This window comes from Gopherus flavomarginatus, chromosome 12 (genome assembly GCF_025201925.1).
Source record: "Gopherus flavomarginatus isolate rGopFla2 chromosome 12, rGopFla2.mat.asm, whole genome shotgun sequence".
Taxonomy (NCBI): Eukaryota; Metazoa; Chordata; order Testudines; family Testudinidae; genus Gopherus; species Gopherus flavomarginatus.
In genome coordinates this window covers 25,990,933-26,010,987 of record NC_066628.1, presented here as the reverse complement: position 1 = coordinate 26,010,987, position 20,055 = coordinate 25,990,933, and the positions used below count along the sequence as shown (strand labels likewise).

The window sequence follows — 20,055 nt, the reverse complement described above, 5'->3', positions numbered from 1 at the left end:
ACTCAGGTACCCAGTGTCTATCTCCCTGCAGCCAGACCTTTCCCCCTCTACAGGCAGAGGGAGAGTCTTATCCTTCTGATTTCCCTGGCCTTCTAATAAGTTCCTGTGGCTCCATATGGGGAGTGCCCCAGCTGCAGCCACTTCCCCCAGTCATCCAGCGTTTTACCTTGCCCAGTCCCAGCCCTCTGCAGGGCTTTTCCCCAACCCCTTCCAGGCTGGAGCAGGTGGTCACCCCACTACAGTACTGTACATGTCTATCCCATTTGTAAATCTGGATCACTTGTGAACAACAATGTGGGAATATGTGCACACAACACACACACAAACATGCGCACAAAGAAACATACACACACACAGCCAGTGACCACACCAAACAAACCCATATGAAGCACCTCAAAATAAATCCAAAAATTGTTTCTTCAATAGATGTAATTATTCTTCTGAACTCCATAAAATTGAAAACCAGATTAGCATAGGCCAAAAATGCCAGTCATGCCAAATAATAAACAAACCCGAAGGAAACATGCCGATATTCGTATCTGTCAGCAAAACTGCAGGACAGAGTAGCAAACAAAATACAGATGATGTGTCATGATTTATGTAAAGAAACAAAACAGTTCTCTTCTCTATTGTATTAAAAGCATGGTAGAAATGTGCAGATAAAGACACAGGGATGATCTGTGAAATCTGCTATGTGCACCCACAGGGTCCCATTCATGACCAGAATGCAACTCGCTTTCCTTGGTTGCCAGATTAACCGAAAACAATATTCCCCCTCTCTTTTAAACACCATAAAGACTGAGAGGAAGCGTACCACCAGATCTGCAGGAACCCTCAGATTTTGCTTTGATTTCCCTCGTGTGTTTAAGAGATAACTTTGGATGGGGCGGGGAATGTTAACCCACGGCAAGAAAGTCAAGATGGGTGAGATAATCTTCAGCTCTGGGTAAACTTGCAAACTTGTCTCTGTCATCAGCAGAAGTTGGTCCAATAAAAACTATGAACTCACCCACCTTGTCTGTCTAATATGCTGGCACCAACATGGCTACAACAACACTGCATAGCCCATGGGAAGAAACTTCCCATTCTCTTTCTCCTGTTGCAGGAACACAGCTTGTGAGGGAGGAAGAGGTCCATTCTGAAGGTGCCTTTATTATGCTGTCCTTTAAAAGAGCCTTCTAAATCTCACTTTCTTCAAAGACTTCCTCTGTTGTCTCCCCAGTTGTGACTTCTCCTTCGCTGATATCCGACACACTTGCCCTGGGATAGGGCTCTCCAGTAGGTCCTGGCTCTGAGCTAAGATCTGCTCTCCCATTCAACAGCACCTGCTGGAGCTGCGCAGCCCATGGCTCACTCACTTCCATGCACAACCTGTTATTGGCAAAGTGCTGATGTTTTTGCTTCTTTGAATATTTCCCCAGATATTTGATGTTTTCCCCAAGGAAGCACTGCATGCAGCCAAATGGATCAGCCAGCAGGAAGCGGGACCATTGCTTTTGGAGTTCTGCTTTCACCTGTTGGAAGAAGAAAACAACCGGACATGAGGTATTTCTGTGTGGTGACTTTCATGCAGGCAAAACATGTTGGGCTGACAGCCCTGCAGACTGGCATTTCAGCTACTCACAGAGCAGTGTAAGGACAAGCAAGCTGCAGTGTCTCAGCCTTGACTTGGTGTGAGTGCACTAGGGGACAAAGCGGAGGCCAGCCCCCAGGGCGAGCTCAGACCTGGACTTTCTGATTCACCTGCCAATAAGAGGGTTATCTGTGAAGTAGCTGTTGGGATGTGGCTGCCTGTCTAACAATAAGTGTGTAGAGACCAGCAACCTATGTCGAACAGCCCACTTCGGAGCTGGCTACCATGACTGAAAGGTGAAAGACTGCATGCCTTTGTCAGTTCCCTAAGCTGTCAGGCCCTGCTCTAGGGTGACCAGGCAGCAAGTGTGAAAAATTGGGACAGGGGGTCGGGGGTAACAGGAGCCTATATAAGAAAAAGACCCCAAAATCGGGACTGTCCCTATAAAATTGGGACATCTGGTCACCCTACACTGCTCCATTCACTACACTATAGAGGGAGTGACAATGACTCCTATGTTTATATCCCCAAACCCTTTCCTTTACGATGACTTTTTGTTTTGAAATGCTTAGTATCACTGAGGATTGCTGTAGGACTTTGAAATTGGGCAGGAGATAGTCCTGAGGCCAGGGCAGTGATGTCTGGGCAGATTTGTGTGAGTTGTATGTTCTGGTCTGTGGTTTGTAAAATACAGCTGCCCTGCCCCAAACCCTGAATACTGTATAGCCTGCCACATGCATCATCCCAGTGGCAGCACTGCACATGGAGCTGTAATTCCAGACAGCACAAAGACAAAATGGATCCACAGCCCTACCACAAACAGCATCAGTGTACCCTTTGGCCTAGGAAAAGACCACTTCGCAAGGAGCCGGCCAGCCAAGAGTTCAAGTCTTACTTATGCTGAATGATATTAATATTTCTGTGCAATTTGAAACCCTTGTCATTGAGCAAGGCCTACTCTTGTGCAGGCAAGTATCAGCCTGTCTTACAGGAGTAGCTGAGCGGTTGCTCTGTGCCACTTCTAAGAAAGCTAGGAAGAGAATTCCAGCCTCTAATACAGAAACTCCAGGTCTTATCTTCTCACCATGATGCTTCTCAGGAAGAGGTGATCAAATGAACATGCTTGCCAGTAAAATGGTTCTACTGCTGCAGAGGTCACCCAATGTATGATGTCCTTCACAAGTGGCTAGGCCAAGGGGATAACAGCCTACTATCACTGACTGTTAATAGAGGTAGCCTTTATTTTAAGTGTCAGAGATTAGGTGCTGTGGAACTGATGGGGCTGGTTTGCTGCTCATGATCTAGGCAGGAGTTGTTTGTGTTGCACATTATAGAATATATGTTTTCCATTTTTTTAGAAAAGAAACCATATAAAAGCTACGCTAAACAAACATTATTATGGTTTCCAAGTCAAGAATAAAATTTGCCTATACATCCACACAAAAGGGGAAAAATTAAGGTTTCCTTTGTCCCTATAAGTCGAGTGTTTGACTTTGCAACTTTAATAATGTTCTTTTAATGTAGATTTTGGGTTTGTAATTATAGGTGGCACAGGTAATGATGCCTACAGTTAATGTTGCCTAACACTTCCTGTTTTCAGTTGCCTATGCTAAACTTTAACTTTTTGGGCAGAATTTTTTCATGCAAGATGTCTGCTTCAGGCTGAATCATTTTGGAAAGTTTTAGCAACAATGGTTCAAGATTGTCTAATGAGATTAGGAGAAAACACATTATTTTGCTGATGTTAATTAAATACTAGTAAGAATTTTCTGAGAGATTACCTAGTGCCTCCATGCTTTGGAGTAGGGACTTGAAATTGGCAGGTGTCAGAGACCTGCCTTTTGCTGTTCCTGTGAAAAAATGCTCAATTTCTGCCAAATTACGAACCCTTGAAAAATCTCAGTTTGCACATGCTAAGTAGCCTTTTCTGGAGTTTGGCAGTTGAATTATGTGAAGATGCTATCTGTATTGAGCATCCTCCAACCCCTCACAGCTCTTGTGTTCCAACTGGATTACATCTTCCCTCTGGTTGAACCATCATGCTGCATCATGAGAACTCCATGACTACAGTGCACCATAGCAGATGTAGTCCAACCAGGGAGCCCAGCCCACAGAATGGAAGAATGAGACACTTGTAGTAGCTCAGGCAGACACAATTCAATATTGAAATGAGCCAACATGAAATGTTTCAATCTAGGGATGTCAAAATGTTTAGTTTAGAATAAAATGTTCCAGAATTTCTGAATCAAACATTTTTGGAACTCTCTATTCTGTGAAAAATTTGACGTTTTGACTTGTCATCTATATGGCACTAAACAATTTCAAAATATTGGCATTTCCTGCAGGATGGAAATCCTGATTTTTGCTTCTTAAAATTCAGACTTGACCTCTGCCTGAGCTAGAATTTTTTGAGAGTTTTAGCAAAAATGGGTCAGTTATTTCCAGGAATAATTTTAGTGAAAACTACTTAGTCTTGACAACATCAAACATTTTTTTAAAACTGGTTTTATCAACTGCTATCATGCCTCCATCCTGTGGAGAAGGAAATTGAAATGCCTATTTATGGAATAATCCTATGACCAGAATGTTGTCTTTCACTGTCCCCATAAAAATTGCCATTTTCACATGCACTGTAGAATTTGTTCAGAATCTGTCCCTTAATTTTCTGAATATCACACATGCTTCTAGGCCTCCGTGAACCTCCTGTACTGTATGTATGTGTTATGTAAACAACTAGAACTCTGCACAGGAGATAGAGAAAACAGTTCCTCCTGGTCTTCCAGTTAGATACATAACCAGCTATTTGTAAGAGCACATACCCAGTTATGTGTGCAAATGCAGCCATATGTTTGGTGTACTTCTGTTTTCCATTTTTGCAACTTCAGTAATTACAAAAAAAATGCAGTTTTAGGGAGAGAGTTCTGTACATGTTTGAGTTCGGGTACCTAGAAGTTTGTTCAACTCACACATTTCAGTTTAGTTCTGATTAAGCTCAGCTGCCATTTTTCTAGCTCTCCTCCGGAAGTTTAATTACTGTTAAACCAAATATAATGTTTATTCCCAGACAAAAACTTTTAGTCTGAAAGAGTTCAGACTAAAAGTATATATCAGTAATTTAGGATAAGGGATATTGTAATTACAGGAATATTAAAGATTCATTGGAGTTTTTTCTGTTTTTTCCCCTCACATGGCCTCACTATAGGGCAAAGTTAACAACAATATGCCACAGACACTCAGTTGAAGATTTAATGCTCCATCATTACTAAGATATCAAAATGCCCACATCCCTCTAAATTTACTTCTCCTAAATAGATGCCCTACACTACCAATAAGGAATTCCAACTCTAACTCCATCTTAATGTAATTTTATCCAGGCATTTCCCCTTTTTTTAATTATTAAAAATTTAATACATGAACAATAAACCAGAAACCCAAAGACAATGTCACCTGAAGACTATTCTTCAGCTTTAGTTAAGAAAGATAACAACCGTTAATCTTTAAAAAAAAAAATCTCCAAAGCCTATGCACAACATTTACTCAGAATAAGTGATGTAATTTGGGGAGGACTTTTCATACGTAACAAAGATGTTAAGTCCCTGCTTTAAATGAGAAACAAAACACAACCTTAACTATGAAGCAGGAAGTGGTGCTGGCATAACAATATCTTGTTTAAAGCAAGGTGAGAAATGATTTTTCCATACTATGAAAATTTTTGAGATACTGAAAAATGTTCTTATTCTGAATTGGGATGAAATGTCAACACCTCAAAATTTTGCAAGCCAAGAAAACAAAACATTCTTTGTTTGGGTCAATCAAAGCACTTAATTTTGATAATTTTGAAGAGTTTTGATTTAGACATGTTACTAAACTTTTGAAACAAAAGGTCCTTTTGACAGGAAAAAAACAAATTTTTCTGGTTAAAAATATGTTAAAACAGGACATTTTGACAATTTCAAAATTTTTTTTCCAAAATGTTTTGAATCAGGAGATTTGTGAAAACTGACCCTGCTTCACAAAAAAAAAAGCCCCCAAATTCCCGCCCACCTCTAGTAGTGTATTCCTCATTTAACCAATAATAATAATAATGACAGCTGGCTCTTATATGGCATTTTCATTTGCAGATCTCAGCATGCGTTACAGAGGAGGTCAGTATCATTATCATTTTACAGATGGAGAAATTGAGGCATAGAGAAGTGATTGACTTGTCCAAGATTGCACAGCAGGCCAGTGGCAGAACTGGGGATATAACCCATGATACCAGTCAGCTCTATGTTCTTGGAGAACCAGGGTGCAGTATCTAGCCTGACTCATGAAAGACACCCCACCCTCCCAAGCCTCTGCTTAAACCAGGGGTCTCAAACTCAAATGATCACGAGGGCCACATGAGGGCTAGTTCATTGGTCCGAGGGCCGCATCACTGACACACACACCCTTGCTGCCCCCGGCCCTGCCTCCACTACACCACTTCCATGAGGCCTCGCCTCTTCCCAGCCCTTCCCTGCCCCCATTGCAACCCCTTCCCTGAAGTCCTCACCCCAACTCTGCCCCTTCTCTGCCCCCAGACGGTGCATGAGGGGTGTGGCAGGGGCTCAGGGCAGGGAGTTGAGGTGCAGCAGGGGGTTGGGATGCAGGCAGGGGCTCAGGGTGCAGAAGGGGTGTGGGGCGCAGCAGGGAGCTCAGGGCATGGGGTTGAGGTGCAGGCAGGGGGCTCATGGCAGAGAGTTGGGGTGCAGCAGGGGGTTGGGGTGCAGGCAGGGGGCTCAGGGCAGGGAGTTGGGGGGACAGGGTGCAGGAGGGCTTCAGGCTCCAGGATGGCAGCAATGCACACCAGGGCCAGGGCAAGCTGCTGGCCCCAACCCCGCTCCACGAAGTAGCTGGAACCATGTCCCTGAGGTCCCTGGGGGAGGGGGACACAGGGTTCAGCATGCTGCTTGCTGCGCCTCTAGGTACCTCCCCGGAAGCTCCCATTGTCTGTGGTTCCCCATTCCTGGCCAATGGGAGCTGCAGGGGGGGTGGCGGTGGTGGTGGTGGTGGTGGTGTCTGGAAGCCAGGGCAACACACGGATGGAGCTCTCTGCTTCTCCCCCCCAGGCTGCAGAGACATGATGCCAGCCACTTCAGGGAGTGGCACGAGGCTCGAGGGGGCAATCCTGCGGCTGTAGTTTGCCCAGCCCTGGCGTGTTTGAGACCCCTGGCTTAAACCAAAACCCATCAGAGGAAAAAACTTGCAGAGAGCAGTGAAGGGTGTTGGGAGACACACCTGGACCCCTCCTGATAAGGGTGACAAGATTAAGACATCTCCATTAGCATACAGAATGGAGAGCAAAGACCACTTCCCTAGCTTCATCTGCATGAGAGATGGGACAGGGAGACATTTTAATTTACATACAGAATGAAGAACAGGGAACTGCACTGAACTCTGGGACCAGAAAAAGCAGGGAAGCACTGCATCATGGGAATCTCTGCTCCAGATGCTAATGAACCTATGTCTGCACACACCCAGCTCAGCAGTTATCAGACCAATTCTAGTAACGAATGCTTGATTGATATCCAAATACTGAAGCAGGCAAGTTGCATTGTGAGTTCCCTGGAAGAAAACACCACCCATAGCCAAGAATGATCAGCTCCTATTGTCTAGCCTAAAGAAAACCCTTGAGTCATCATCTTACCTATAAACAAATCTAGTGTTCTCCCTTGAACCACTGTATGTCCTCTACAAAAATCCCTACTCACTTTCCAGTCAGGGTTCTGATGCTTAGATCCAAACTATGCATCAGTTCCACTGGAACTCCATATTCTCCTGACTGACCATGCTGGGGACTCTGCCTGTCTCCTACTCTCAGGACCCTCAGCTACCACCATCACCTGGGAACTCCGACCAGTTCAAACTTCAGTGAGCGGTGAGATCCCCTTCTTGTTCTCTCTCTCTCTCTCTTCATTTTCCTTTCTACCGTAGGTATGAACCTTTAATAATGTATGTTATGTGGGTTTAGGCTCCTTGTGTAGTTATCACCATTATTCAATAAATAACTTTTATGTTTAAGCTGGTTGCTTCTCTCTCTCTTGCTGAACTTTACTCTTTTGTGTTTTTAGCTTCCTCCATTCATTCTACAGCAATGCTTCTTTTACCTAAGCTAAAGATCCCTGCAGCGCCCAAAATACAGTGGCGTTTGCTCATCAAGTAGGTTACTGCCAGTATAAATGTGTTGTGAGAGTGGGGATAGAGACGTGCTGAATTTGGAACGCATAAGGGTAACAGCCTGAAAGTGCTGCTTGACCCAGTCCGTGGAGTCCAGGGACATATAAGGGGAGGTAGCCTGAAAGTGCTGCTTCCTTCAGCCCAGTGAGTCCAAGGACAAATAAGAGGTCAGCCTGACAGTGCTAACTGACCCTGTCTGCTCAGACTTGCTCTGTTAATTATGTGTGGGTGTGTTCATCCGGTCCTGGGGTTGGAGAAACCCAGCCCTAGGGAACCTAGGTCCTGCAGGATAGCTCCACTGGGAGGGGACTTGCAGAAAGGATAAGTAGAGCTCCATATGAAAACACAAGTGACACAAGCAGTACATTGATAGAATTACAGAAGCCCCACTCCCCCCCGAAGAGTAACCCAAATAAATGAGCATACCCCAAGGTAACGGGCAAATCTGGTAATACCCAGGTCTCTGGGGTCCCAGTTCATTATGACTATGGGTCAGATTCTGGTCTTAGGGAATGGCTACACTTGCAGCTGTACAGTGTTGGGAGTTAAACCTGTCTTCATACAGCTGAGTAGAGAAAGCGCTGCAGTCTGCCCACATTGACAGCTACCAGCGCACTGTCGTGGCCACATTTGCAGCATTTGCAGAGGCATTGGGAGCAGTGCATTATGGGCAGCTATCCCAGCATTCAAGTGGCTGCAACATGCTTTTCAAAAGGGGTGGGGTGGAGTGTGACAGGGAGTGTGGGGGGAGAGAGAGTGGATTTTTGGAGCCGACACTGTATCAGCTCCCTGCCTTGCAAGTTCCGACCCCCCTCCCTCCCTCCCTCCTGAACCCCTCTTGCACTCACTGAAAGCAAACAGCAGCTGTTTGTTTTTTTCTCACAGACCAGACAAGCAGCCCTATCCGAAACGGACCCTTCCCCTCCACCCAGCGCCGCCTCTCTCTTCAAGCAAACACTAGCTGTGGGCGTTCCAAAGGAAGCCCCCCGCCTGCCTTTACTCATTTGCAGCAAACAGTAGCTGTGTTTGTTTTTTTGATAAGCAGCTCCTGGAGCCCCGAGGTCACAACAAAACAAGGAGAGGAACCTTCACTTAAAGGATTATGGGGAGTTTCCGGAGGTTAATCACTGCGTAACAAGGTTACTCCCCGTTTACACTGGAGCATCAGCGTCTCAGCCACTCCGCACCAGCTGTTAATCCTCTCGGGGAGGTGGAGTACCTGCAGCGCAGTACTCACGGAGATACAGCTCTGTATGTGCCTTGCCAGTGTGGACAGGGAGTGAGTTACAGCGTTGTAGGCGGCTTTATTGTGCTGTAACTCTCAAGTATAGCCAAGGCCTTAGTTACTCCAGTGTAAATCTAGAGCAGTGTCTCTCAACCTTTCCAGACTACTGTTCCCCTTTCAGGAGTCAGATTTGTCTTGAGTACCCAAGTTTCACCTCACTTAAAACTATTTGCTTAAAAAATCAGATATAAAAATACAAAAGTGTGATAGCACACTAGTACTGAAAAATTACTCACTTTCTCATTTTTTCCATATCATTATAAAATAAATCAATTGGAAAATAAATATTGTACTTACATTTCAGTGTATGGTATAAAGAGCAGTATAAACAAGTCATTGTCTACATGAAATTTTATTTTGTACTGACTTCGCTAGTGCTTTTTTATGTAGCCTGTTGTAAAACTAGGCAAATATCTAGATAAGTTGATGTACTTCTGGAGTACTTCTGTGTACCCCGGGGTATGCACGCTCCTGGTTGAAAACACTGATCTAGAATAATTCCACTAGTTTCAGGGGAGTTACTTGCATTTACATTTACCGTACTGAGGGCTGAATCTGGCTACTGTCTCCCCTGATAAAAAATGGTTACTGCCTATTTAGGAGAATGCACTTATGCAAATCTCAGTGGTCAATACGGTATTGTTTTATTGTCATTCTGTTCATTGCCTTGAAAATGCTACAGAAATCAACTAATAATACACGTTGTGGTGCCTTACCTCTCCGTTAACAAAGCAGTATAAAATTGCTACAAGGAAACCCTACAAGAGAAAGAAAATGAGAAGAAAATTAGATTATGGAGGAGACACTGATTCCTATAGTCTTAATTTAAGGGTGAAATTACTATTAAAATCTTCATAATACTAATCCCAGAACCATAAATCTTCTTTCCTTAAATAATTTTCTCATATACGATAGTCTTGTTTTAAAGGATTGCTAATATGACCAACGGAATTGGTTAAGTGGTAAACCTTCTAAGAAGTGTGGAAAAGATTTGTACTTGACATACTTGAAGCTATTTTGTTGCCAACACTCAAGAATGGAGCTCATCAGCAGTTTAGCCTCTTGTACAAAGGTCAATGCAGTATCTTCTGCGCACTGCTTCTAGTGCAGTGGGTACCATTCTGAGGAGTTCATAGTATCTTATTAGTTCAAAAGGCCTTGGACAATGCCTTGATATCCAGGATATCTTTGATGGAAAGAAGTCATCCTCAGAAACTGGACATGGAAGGAAGCTCTGGCTTGCTTTGCTATTACACATATAGCCTTGAAGCTTCCTCTTTAGTCCCAAGGGATTTCACCAACTTTAAAATGCCTACCAGTGATGTGATCTCTAATGATTATTACAAGGCTGGATGAACTGTTCCTAGTGGATGCTCAATAGGCTGCAGTGTTTGAATCCACCCACTGGATCCCATGTGCAATTGACTTTCTGGGTCTGAGCAGAGTCTTGGCCTTGGCTCTGGGAGTGTAGGCACTCTCAAGGTACAGATCCTCTGTCTAGCACCCCTTGTGAGAGATGAGCCTCTATTCCAATGTCATAGGCCCTGAAAGCAGTGCCAGCTCTTCCAAGACTCCCCAGTAGTTCTTGCACATTCCTAGACTTCCACCAAAGCATTGGATCCCCTGGATTACTGTTTCCTCCTTCACAGGCTATATGACAGCGAAAGCAAAGGACACAACACAAAAAACTTTCCAAAGGAATTCCTAAATCATCCTCAACTCACAGACAGAGTACAAGAGAGATAAAAATCTATGGAAAGTAACAAAAACAGGCATGCGGTATCCTCCCTCCTGTGTTCTCACCAATCTGAGAGAGTCTTTTGGGTTGTCCTGGGAACCCGACCTTATGGTCTCAACCTCTCGCCTTCACCTAGACTGTGCTGACAGTTCCAGTTCTGGTTTATCTGTGGATTCTGATCTTCATTTTTACCCTGGCTTGTCCCCAGATCTTGACTGTAACACCACTCTTGGCCCAGGCTCAACCCTATGACTAGTTCTGACCTCACTCCAACCAGTAGGTCTGACTATTGGAGGCAGTGCCTGACAACCATTTTTAACTCTTGATTAGAGCCAGGGGCGGCTCTAGGTATTTTGTTGCCCCAAGCACGGCAGGCAGGCTGCCTTCGGCAGCTTGCCTGCGGGAGGTCCCCGGTCCCTCGTATTTGGCAGCATGCCTGCGGGAGGTCCACCGAAGCCACGGGACCAGCGGACCCTCCGCGGGCATGCCACCGAAGGCACCCTGCCTGCCGCCCTCGTGGCGACCGGCAGAGCACCCGCCACGGCTTGCCACCCCCAGCACGCACTTGGCCTGCTGGTGCCTGGAGCAGCCTGATTAGAGCTAGCATGAGTATGTCTGTGTAAGCTGGGAATCACAGCCCTCGCTCATAATGTAGACAGACTAAAATGGCCAGTGAGAGAGCCTTCCTTTTATAGGTTCCAGTTCCTATTGACAGGTGACTGTCTTCAGTGGCTTCAAGTCCCTTGTCAAGTTCATAGTTTCATATACTCCAAGGCCAAAAGGGATCACTGTGATCATTTAGTCTAAGCTCCTGTAAAATACAAACCAGAGAACCTCCCAAAAATAATTCCTAGAGCAGAGCTTTTAGAAAGACAGCCAATGCTGATCTGTTGCTTAGTTACAAGCCCAGCTGGAATAACTGATTTTCCTGGGTGGCGGCTAATGCTCTGGCCTAGGATGCTTCCATTTGAACAGGTTAACAACTCTTTATGGCTCTGCTTTGTTCTGCTAGGGAATGGCTATTTCAGATGTTATCCGTTCGTAATGACTGTTCCATTCAGGTTTGCACCCTTGCTGTATAGCCATGCTGGTCCCAGGATACTAGAGAAAAAAGGTAAGAATATAAGAACATAAGAACAGCCAAACTGGGTCAGACCAAATGTCCATCTAGCCCAGTATCCTCTCTTCCAACAGTGGCCAATGCCACGTGTTTCAGAGGGAATGAACAGAACAGGTAATCAGCAAGCGATCCATTCCTCGTTGCCCATTCCCAGCTTCTGGCAAACAGAGGCTAGGGTCACCATGCCTGCCCATCCTGGCTGATAGCCATTGATGAACTTATTGTCCATGAATGTATATAGTTCCTTTTTGAAACCTGTTATACTCTTGGCCTTCACAATATCCTCTGGCAAAGAGTTCCACGGGTTGACTGTGCATACTTCCTTTTATTTGTTTTAAACCTGCTGCCCATTAATATCGTTTGATGACCCCTAGTTCTTGTGTTATGAGAAGGAGTAAATAACACTTCCTTATTTACTTTCTCCACACTAGTCATGATTTTATAGACCTCTATCGTATCCCCCATTAGTCGTCTCTTTTCCAGGCTGAAAAGTCCCTGTCTTATTAATCTCTCCTTATGCAGAAGCTGTTCCATACCCCTAATAATTTTTGTTACTCTTTTCTGTACCTTTTCCAATTCCAGCATATATTTTTTGAGATGGGATGAACAGATCTGCATGCAGTATTCAAGATGTGAGTGGGAGTACCATGGATTTATATAGAGGCAATATGGTATTTTCTGTCTTACTTATATTTGATATATTTTTATATAAGATAAGTGAGGTAATATCTTTACTGGACCTATTTCTGTTGGTGAAATAGACCAACTTTCAAGGTACAAAAAGCTCTTCTTCATGTCTGACCAGAAGCTGGTCCTCACCCACCTTGTCTCCTATTCCATTCAGGGACACACATCAAGTGCCAAGCCCTTTACCTTAACACAAAAATTATTATGCAAGGACACAGGGAATGATGTCAGTAAGTCTACAAACATACACTTAAAAAAAGTTCATAAAATCAACCTGGAATACATAAGTTCATATAGACAGATCCCCAAACTGTGCCTGTGCTATCCCTCCTTATCTTCAAACATATTCTAGAAACCCTTATTCTCAATTGGGCACGTGAACAATCATGTCTTCTCCTGTGGATAGTATCTGTCATTAAGATTCTTCATTTAAGCTGCAGAGACTTTTGATACAACCTGTGCAATTTAGCTTCCTATGGTTCTTTCACCCAAACACCTTAAACATATAACTGAATGCTTCCGCTTATTTTATTACACCCCAACTCTCCTCTTTTGCCACAGCCTCACAACAGTCTATCTTCCCTTCTTCCATCATCAATACCGCAATCTTCTTTACTCCATATTACATCAGGGCACAATTCTACAACCAATCTCCCATATAAATCTAATTACACAAGTCCTTCTTAAAGAATTTATCTCCCCTAATGAGAATGCCCCAGACACTGAGGACTCTGTGTTGGCAACAACAGAACTTTTCTGGGAACTCTTCTTAAAGGGCTCTTCTCTTGCTGGAGAAGTCAGTGCTACTAGGGGAGTGAGCCATATAGTGTCAGCTGATGGCCCCAGGAGCCTTATAAGGCCCATTTTAAAGCGCCACTGCCAAGCTGAAAAAGCATCTGCTGCTAGCATAGAGGTACCACTATTTCCCTGTCAGTCCTTCTGAATGTCCAAGCACCGTCTTTAAAAAGCCCATCTCCTGCTGGAAAAGGTGTTGCTGCTCAGGGAGCTGTGTGTGCAGTGGCACATGGCAGCACTACAAATCCTCCACATGTATTGATATAAAGAAAGAGGCAGTGGACTTGATCCTCAGCTGGTATCAATCACTGTAGCTCCCTGAAGTTAACAGATCTATGCTAATGTACACCAGTTGAGGATCTGGCACAATATATTTGTGTGTATGCAAAAGTAGACAGAATTAATTGACTGTCATGTTTACTGTTCACTCCACATTTGATGATCTTTTTATGCTCAATTTCTCACCTTTAGTGTTGCAATATCAGTTATTTTTCTCAGTGGATAATATGAACATTTGGAGGTTAGACTACATGACCTTGTGGTCCCTTCTAGCCCCATGATGCTATATATCTAGAAATCTCTCTACTATGGCCATGAGTTTCTGAGCAGTAGTCTCTTTAAAAGTAACATTACATGGGGGAGATGAAGTTAGAAGTTCAGAAGGAATACTTATTGGTTTCTGATGACCCTATTGGGAAGCAGATATTTGCATGTGTGGTCTCAGTTTTGTTCACTTTTGATGTAAATAACAGACTGTGTCTGTTTTTAAGCCATCATGAACCAGTAGTTTTTTTCTGTGGATAACAATTCATGTTATACAACACTAAGCTGAGATGATTGGATCTCCCCACTCTCTAAAGCAGAGATGCTGCAAGTACTGTCATAGCTACAGCAGAGCTGACTTTTTAATATTTAATTTTGTGCTCTTTTCAATTGTTTGTTAAAACTTCCATCTCACATCCCAGAAGTAATTGTTTTTCCTTAACAAAACAGTTTAGAAACAGTTTAAAACTACTTAGGATTTTTAGAGACTAAACAGATGGAATCGGTTCTAGTTTGTATGCTATTCGTTAATCCTTTTACAAAGTAATGTTTTCATTAGAAATAAAAACAAGAGAGAGAGCAATTGCAGTAAATACAGATTAAGTCCTTTAGCTATTTTGAAAAATTGTTTTATTTTTAAAAAGTGAAATGTCTGCTAAATTGCAGACGCCTAGCAAGTTCCCCTAGATGAAAAGATGTTCTTTTATGATTCACTTTTTCAGTCTTGTCATTTAAAATAATTTAAGGTTCCCTAAACATAACATGCAACCAATGCAACCCTTAAAAGTAAGGAAATGCTAAATTATGGGACAACTCTTACCTATTGTGACATTATGTGATTAAACTATGACCACGTAGATCATTACTACCACTGTTATATAATTGTAACAAATCTTGTACGAAATATACAATCTGTGGAAAGATTATGATTCGCTGAATATGATTATGCTATTTGTATTCATGTATCATTTGTGTATCTGAAGTTATGAGTATTTGAACTATACCTGTATTTCTAATGTGTTTACTTCTGGGAAGCACCAACAAGGTGTTTAGACAGCACATTGGGAAGGAACTATTCAAGTTAAGTGGCTCAAAAGGACATTTAACTCACAATGGAAGAGGCCCATCTACACTGAATGGACTGTCCTCTGAATGTTCTGTCTGGGATATAGGTAATGGTTTCCTGCTATGACTAAGGCCTTGGCTACACTGGCGCTTTACAGCGCTGCAACTTTCTCGCTCAGGAATGTGAAATAACACCCCCCTGAGCACAGCAAGTTACAGCGCTGCAAAGCGCCAGTGTAAACAGTGCCCTAGCACTGGGAGCACGGCTCCCAGCGCTGCAAGCTAATCCCCACGGGGAGGTAGAGTACGTGCAGTGCTGGGAGAGCTCTCTCCCAGCGCTGGCGCTGCGACCACACTCGCACTTCAAAGCGCTGCCGCGGGAACTCTCCCGTGGCAGCGCTTTGGAGTTCGAGTGTAGCCAAGCCCTAAGAGAAGTCATGCATGGACATGTGACTTGCCCATATGACTCCAAACACCATCTTGCTACCTCTAATTTTCCATTAGCTGTGCTGAGGGCTTTATTTGAAACAATGGATTTCCTTCCACATGGCAGAAGCTATAAAAGGCACTGGAAACATCCCCAATGCCTGAAACCCCTGGCCCAGTCAGATCCCCCTCCTACCTACCAAACACCTCTGTCCCAGCCTGGAGCCTCCTCCTGTACTCCAAACTCCTCATCAACGGCCCCACTTAGAGCCCGCACTCCCAGCCAGAGCTCTCACTCCCTCTTGCATCCTAACCCACTGCTTCAACCCGTAGCCCCCTCCTGCACCCTGAAGTCCTCATTTCTGGTCCCACCCCAGAGCCCGCAGCCCGCTCTGCAGCCCTCACCCCCTCCCACACCCCAACCCCCTGAGCCAGCCCGGTGAAAATGAGCCAGTGAGAGGGAGGCTGGGGAGAGTGAGCAACAAGGGGGGGATATGGAGTGAGCGGGGTGGGGCTTCAGAGAAGGGGCAGGGCAGGATAGGGCCTCAGAGGAGGGGCAGGGCAGGGGGCGGGGCAAGGGTGTTCGGTTTTGTGTGAGTACAAAGTTGGCAAACCTAGTGGGAAAAGGCAGGGTGAGGTCAGAGCAGAGGCCAAAGGGGGAGGCCTTAGAGGAAAGAGGTGGAGTGGGGGTAAGGCCTGGGTTGAGCACCCTCAGGGAAATGAGAAAGTCAGTGCCTGTGCTGCCCATAGGTAATGCTCGCAGCCCTTTTCACTTCTTCATATCATTATATTTTTCCATATTTGTTTGTGCTGGAATTGTACAGAAGTTGACTAGGGATGGAGGGATTGAACATTCAGAAAAATACAGTCTATAGAAGCTGGCTCTGTTCAAGTGTGATGAATGAACCCGAATGTTCCAGAGTTTTGGATCAGCAACTCTGGCATTATGATGAGTTTGTACTACACACTGCCAGCCAAAAGTGCTCAGTCTAATCATGTAGTTCGCTCATGAGCTCTGGCTCCTAGACCACATTAACTGGAGATGCTGGGATAAGTTGGGCCTCTCCTTCCCTTGTGCTGTGGTGATGGGACCTGGAATGCAGGGCTCTGGGGGCTGTCATTTCTACATCATTACATCACAATGCAGAGTGAATTTGCTGACATTTGCAGCTATATGACTGAAAGAAAGGCTGGGCTGTTTGGAGGAAGACAGGTGTTTCTCATTAGGGAAGTAGGTTCTTGAATTTTGGGATGCTGAGTAACAAGATCCAATGGCTGGAAGTTGAAGAGGAGGGGAAGTGAAAATTTCTAAAACCTTAGAAAGAAGGAAAGAAAGAGGAATTTTATATACAAAGAAGGGCGAGGGCAGTCTTGCTGTTCTCTAATTAAATTTTTCTACCATTTTAAAAGTTTTCTCTCTTCCCTTCCTATTCTTCTGCACTTGCTTTAAGTTCCATCTCATAGTGACAGAATGCCAGATGTGCTCTGGAGCAATAGAAATTGGTCCCCTTACCAGTAAAATGCCCTGCTTGGCAATAGCATGGCTGGCAGTTCTGCCCTCCCCCTTGGTTTTGAGGCTAGTTTTGGCAGAATGAATTGAGGCTGGGAAGTTATAGATATTGTTCTCTAGTTGGAAAGTGTATCTAAGGGCCTAACTTTTCAAAAGGCACTACTGAGTTTAAGCACATCAGTTCCAGGGTGAATTTGAGACAACTTGAAGGGGTCTGATTTTCAGAAGGCAGATGCTCAACACAAATGAAAAACAGGGGCTGTTAAGGTATTCCAGGTTGGGCATCAAAAATGGAGGCCCCTCAAATGACTGGTTCTTAGTGAAAATGTGTCTAGAGAACATTTATTAGGATGTTCCTGCTTTGCAATCTAACAGGCTTCCAGCACATGTGGCCTATTGGAATATCCCTGCCATGGGATAAAAGGGAAGGTGCTCGCATGGATTGGTAACTGGTAAAAAGATAGGAAACAAAGGGTCGCTATAAATGGTCAGTTTTCAAAGCGGAGAGAGGTAAATTTTGGTGTCCCCAAGGGATCTGTACTGGGACCAGTCCTATTTAACATATTCATACATGATCTGGAAAAGGGAGTAAACAGTCAGGTGGCAAAATTTGCAGATGATACAAAATTACTAAAGTTAGTTAAGACCCAGGCAGATTGCAAAGAGCTACAAAAGGATCTCACAAAACCGGGTGACTGGGCAACAAAATGGCAGATGAAATTTAATGTTGATAAATGCAAAGTAATGCACATTGGAAAACATAATCCCAACTATACATATAAAATGATGGGATCTAAATTAGCTGTTACCACTCAAGAAAGATCTTGGAGTCATTATGGATAGTTCTCTGAAAACATCCACTCAATGTGCAGCGGCAGTTAAAAAGGTGAACAGAATGCTGAGAATAATTAAGAAAGGGATAGATAACAGGACAGAAAATATCATATTGCCTCTATATAATATATGGAGCTATACCTATCTCATAGAGCTGGAAGGGACCCTGCCTTAACTAACAGGACCAAGTATTGATTTTTGCTCCAGATTTCTAAGTGGCCCCTGAGGGGTTAAACTCACAACCCTGGGTTTAACAGGCCAATACGCAAGCCACTGAGCTACTCCTTCCCCCTAAAAGTTATGGTATGTCCACATCTTGAATACTGTGTGCATATGTGGTTGCCCTATCTCAAAAAAGATATTGGAATTGGAAAAGGTTCAGAAAAGGGCAACAAAAATTATTAGGGGTATGGAACAGCTGCCATGTGAGGAGAGATTAATAAGACTGGGACTTTTTAGCTTGGAAAAGAGACGGCTACGCAGAAATATGATTGAGGTTTATAAAATCATGACTGGTGTAGAGAAAGTAGATAAGGAAGTGTTGTTGTTTACTACTTCTCATAACACAAGAACTAGGGGTCACCAAATGAAATTAATAGGCAGAAGGTTTAAAACAAATAAAAGGAAGTATTTCTTCACACAATGCACAATCAACCTGTGGAACTCCTTGCCAGAGGATGTTGTGAAGGCCAAGACCATAACAGTGTTCAAAAAAAGAACTCATGGAGGATAGGTCCATCAATGGCTATTAGCCAGGATGGGCAGGAATGGTGTCCCTAGTCTCTGTTTGCCAGAAGCCGGGAATGAGTGACATGGCATGGATCACTTGATGATTACCTGTTCTATTCATTCCCTCTAGAGCACCTGGCACTGGCCACTGTCAGAAGACAGGTTACTGGGCTAGATGGACCCTTGGTCTGACCCAGTAGGGTCATTCTTATGTTCTTAAGGGGATTCACGTCAGAATCGTCTCTGAAGACTGCACTGATTGTGAGGTGATGCAGGACTCACTGGCTGAGAAGAGATATATGCAGGCGAGAGGGTCAAATTTCCCATTTTAGTCTGTTCAGGAAACTGCCAATTTGAAATTGTTTTTGTGAATTTATTGATCCATCCAGTGTAACACTATCATGTTAAGCCAATATATGATGAAAGATAATAATAAATAAAACCAGGATATCTAGTCTATATGGGAACATCCTATCTCTAAGGAAAGATACTGTAACAGAGTACTTACGTGAAAGGAACTCATTGTTAATTGCATGAAGAGTCTTATATGTCTTGACAATCCTTCAACTTGTTCATCAGTGATGAAGGTAAAGATAAACTCATGGATCCCCAGTAAAGGTATTAACACCAGAGTAGATCTTGCCAATCTTAAAAATAAAGTGTTTGAATATTATATTTCTTAACATCCTTGATGTGAAGCTGAATATCCAACTATGGAGAAATAACTACAGTAGAAGTTCCCTCAGGGCTCCAGTTTGGGGCTGATATAAGAACTTCACTAATGATCTGGAGGAGAAAATAGCAGGTACTGGGAAACTGTATCTACAATAAAAGATAGATCAGGAAAAAGAAATCAAAAGCAAATGAGACAGAGGTAAGATTAGATTTAGGGAACTGGCAAATACCTATTAGTGAAGCGGTTCTCAAACTTTTGTACTGGCAACCCCTTTCAAAGAGCAAGCCTTTGAGTGCAACCCCCTTTATAAATTAAAAACACTTTTTTATATATTTAACACCATTATAAAAGCTGGAGGCAAAAGAGTTTTAGGGTGGAGGCTGACAGCTTGCAACCCCCCATGTAATAACCTGGTGACCCCCTGAGGGGTCCAAACCCCCAGTTTGTGAACCCCTATATTAGAAGAATGCTATCTGAAAAGTGATGTGAAAAGAAGGGTTTGGGGTTGGGTTGTAGTGAGGAATTAGGGAGAGCAAACTGGCCATAGTAGCCAACATTATCAAACTATTACAGTTAGGCAGTTAACTACAGTACACCTAAATATAAACACACCTAAATATTGGCCTCTTTCTAGAGGTGCTAAGCAATGTCCCCTCTAATTTTTTCATCCATGTGCTAAATAAATTTTGTTATGTGCACCAAATTATTGAGGTAATGTGTGGATGTGCGCCATCAATAGAAACAAAAAATCTGGATATCGTATATATTTTTATAAAGTTACCATAATTACTTCAGCCAGGACAGGTTAGACATTTTAGAACTCACTACTAAAAGAATTAAATGTAAGTGTAAGAGAGAAATCAAAATTATGAAGTG

General features: G+C 43.5%; 1 protein-coding gene across 1 annotated transcript in view; it reads right to left on the bottom strand.

Annotated features, from left to right (window-relative positions):
* Positions 1-525: 525 nt before the first annotated feature.
* GLP2R (glucagon like peptide 2 receptor) overlaps positions 526-20,055 on the bottom strand; it is a 132,807-nt gene continuing 113,277 nt past the window's right edge. Inside the window, exons 11-13 of the mRNA XM_050919177.1 lie at positions 19,012-19,150; positions 9,773-9,814; positions 526-1,514 (exon numbers count right to left, since the gene is read on the bottom strand). Of these exons, the coding sequence (XP_050775134.1) occupies positions 1,179-1,514; positions 9,773-9,814; positions 19,012-19,150 (517 nt within the window). The 3' untranslated portion in view covers positions 526-1,178. The remainder of the gene's footprint in view (positions 1,515-9,772; positions 9,815-19,011; positions 19,151-20,055) is intronic.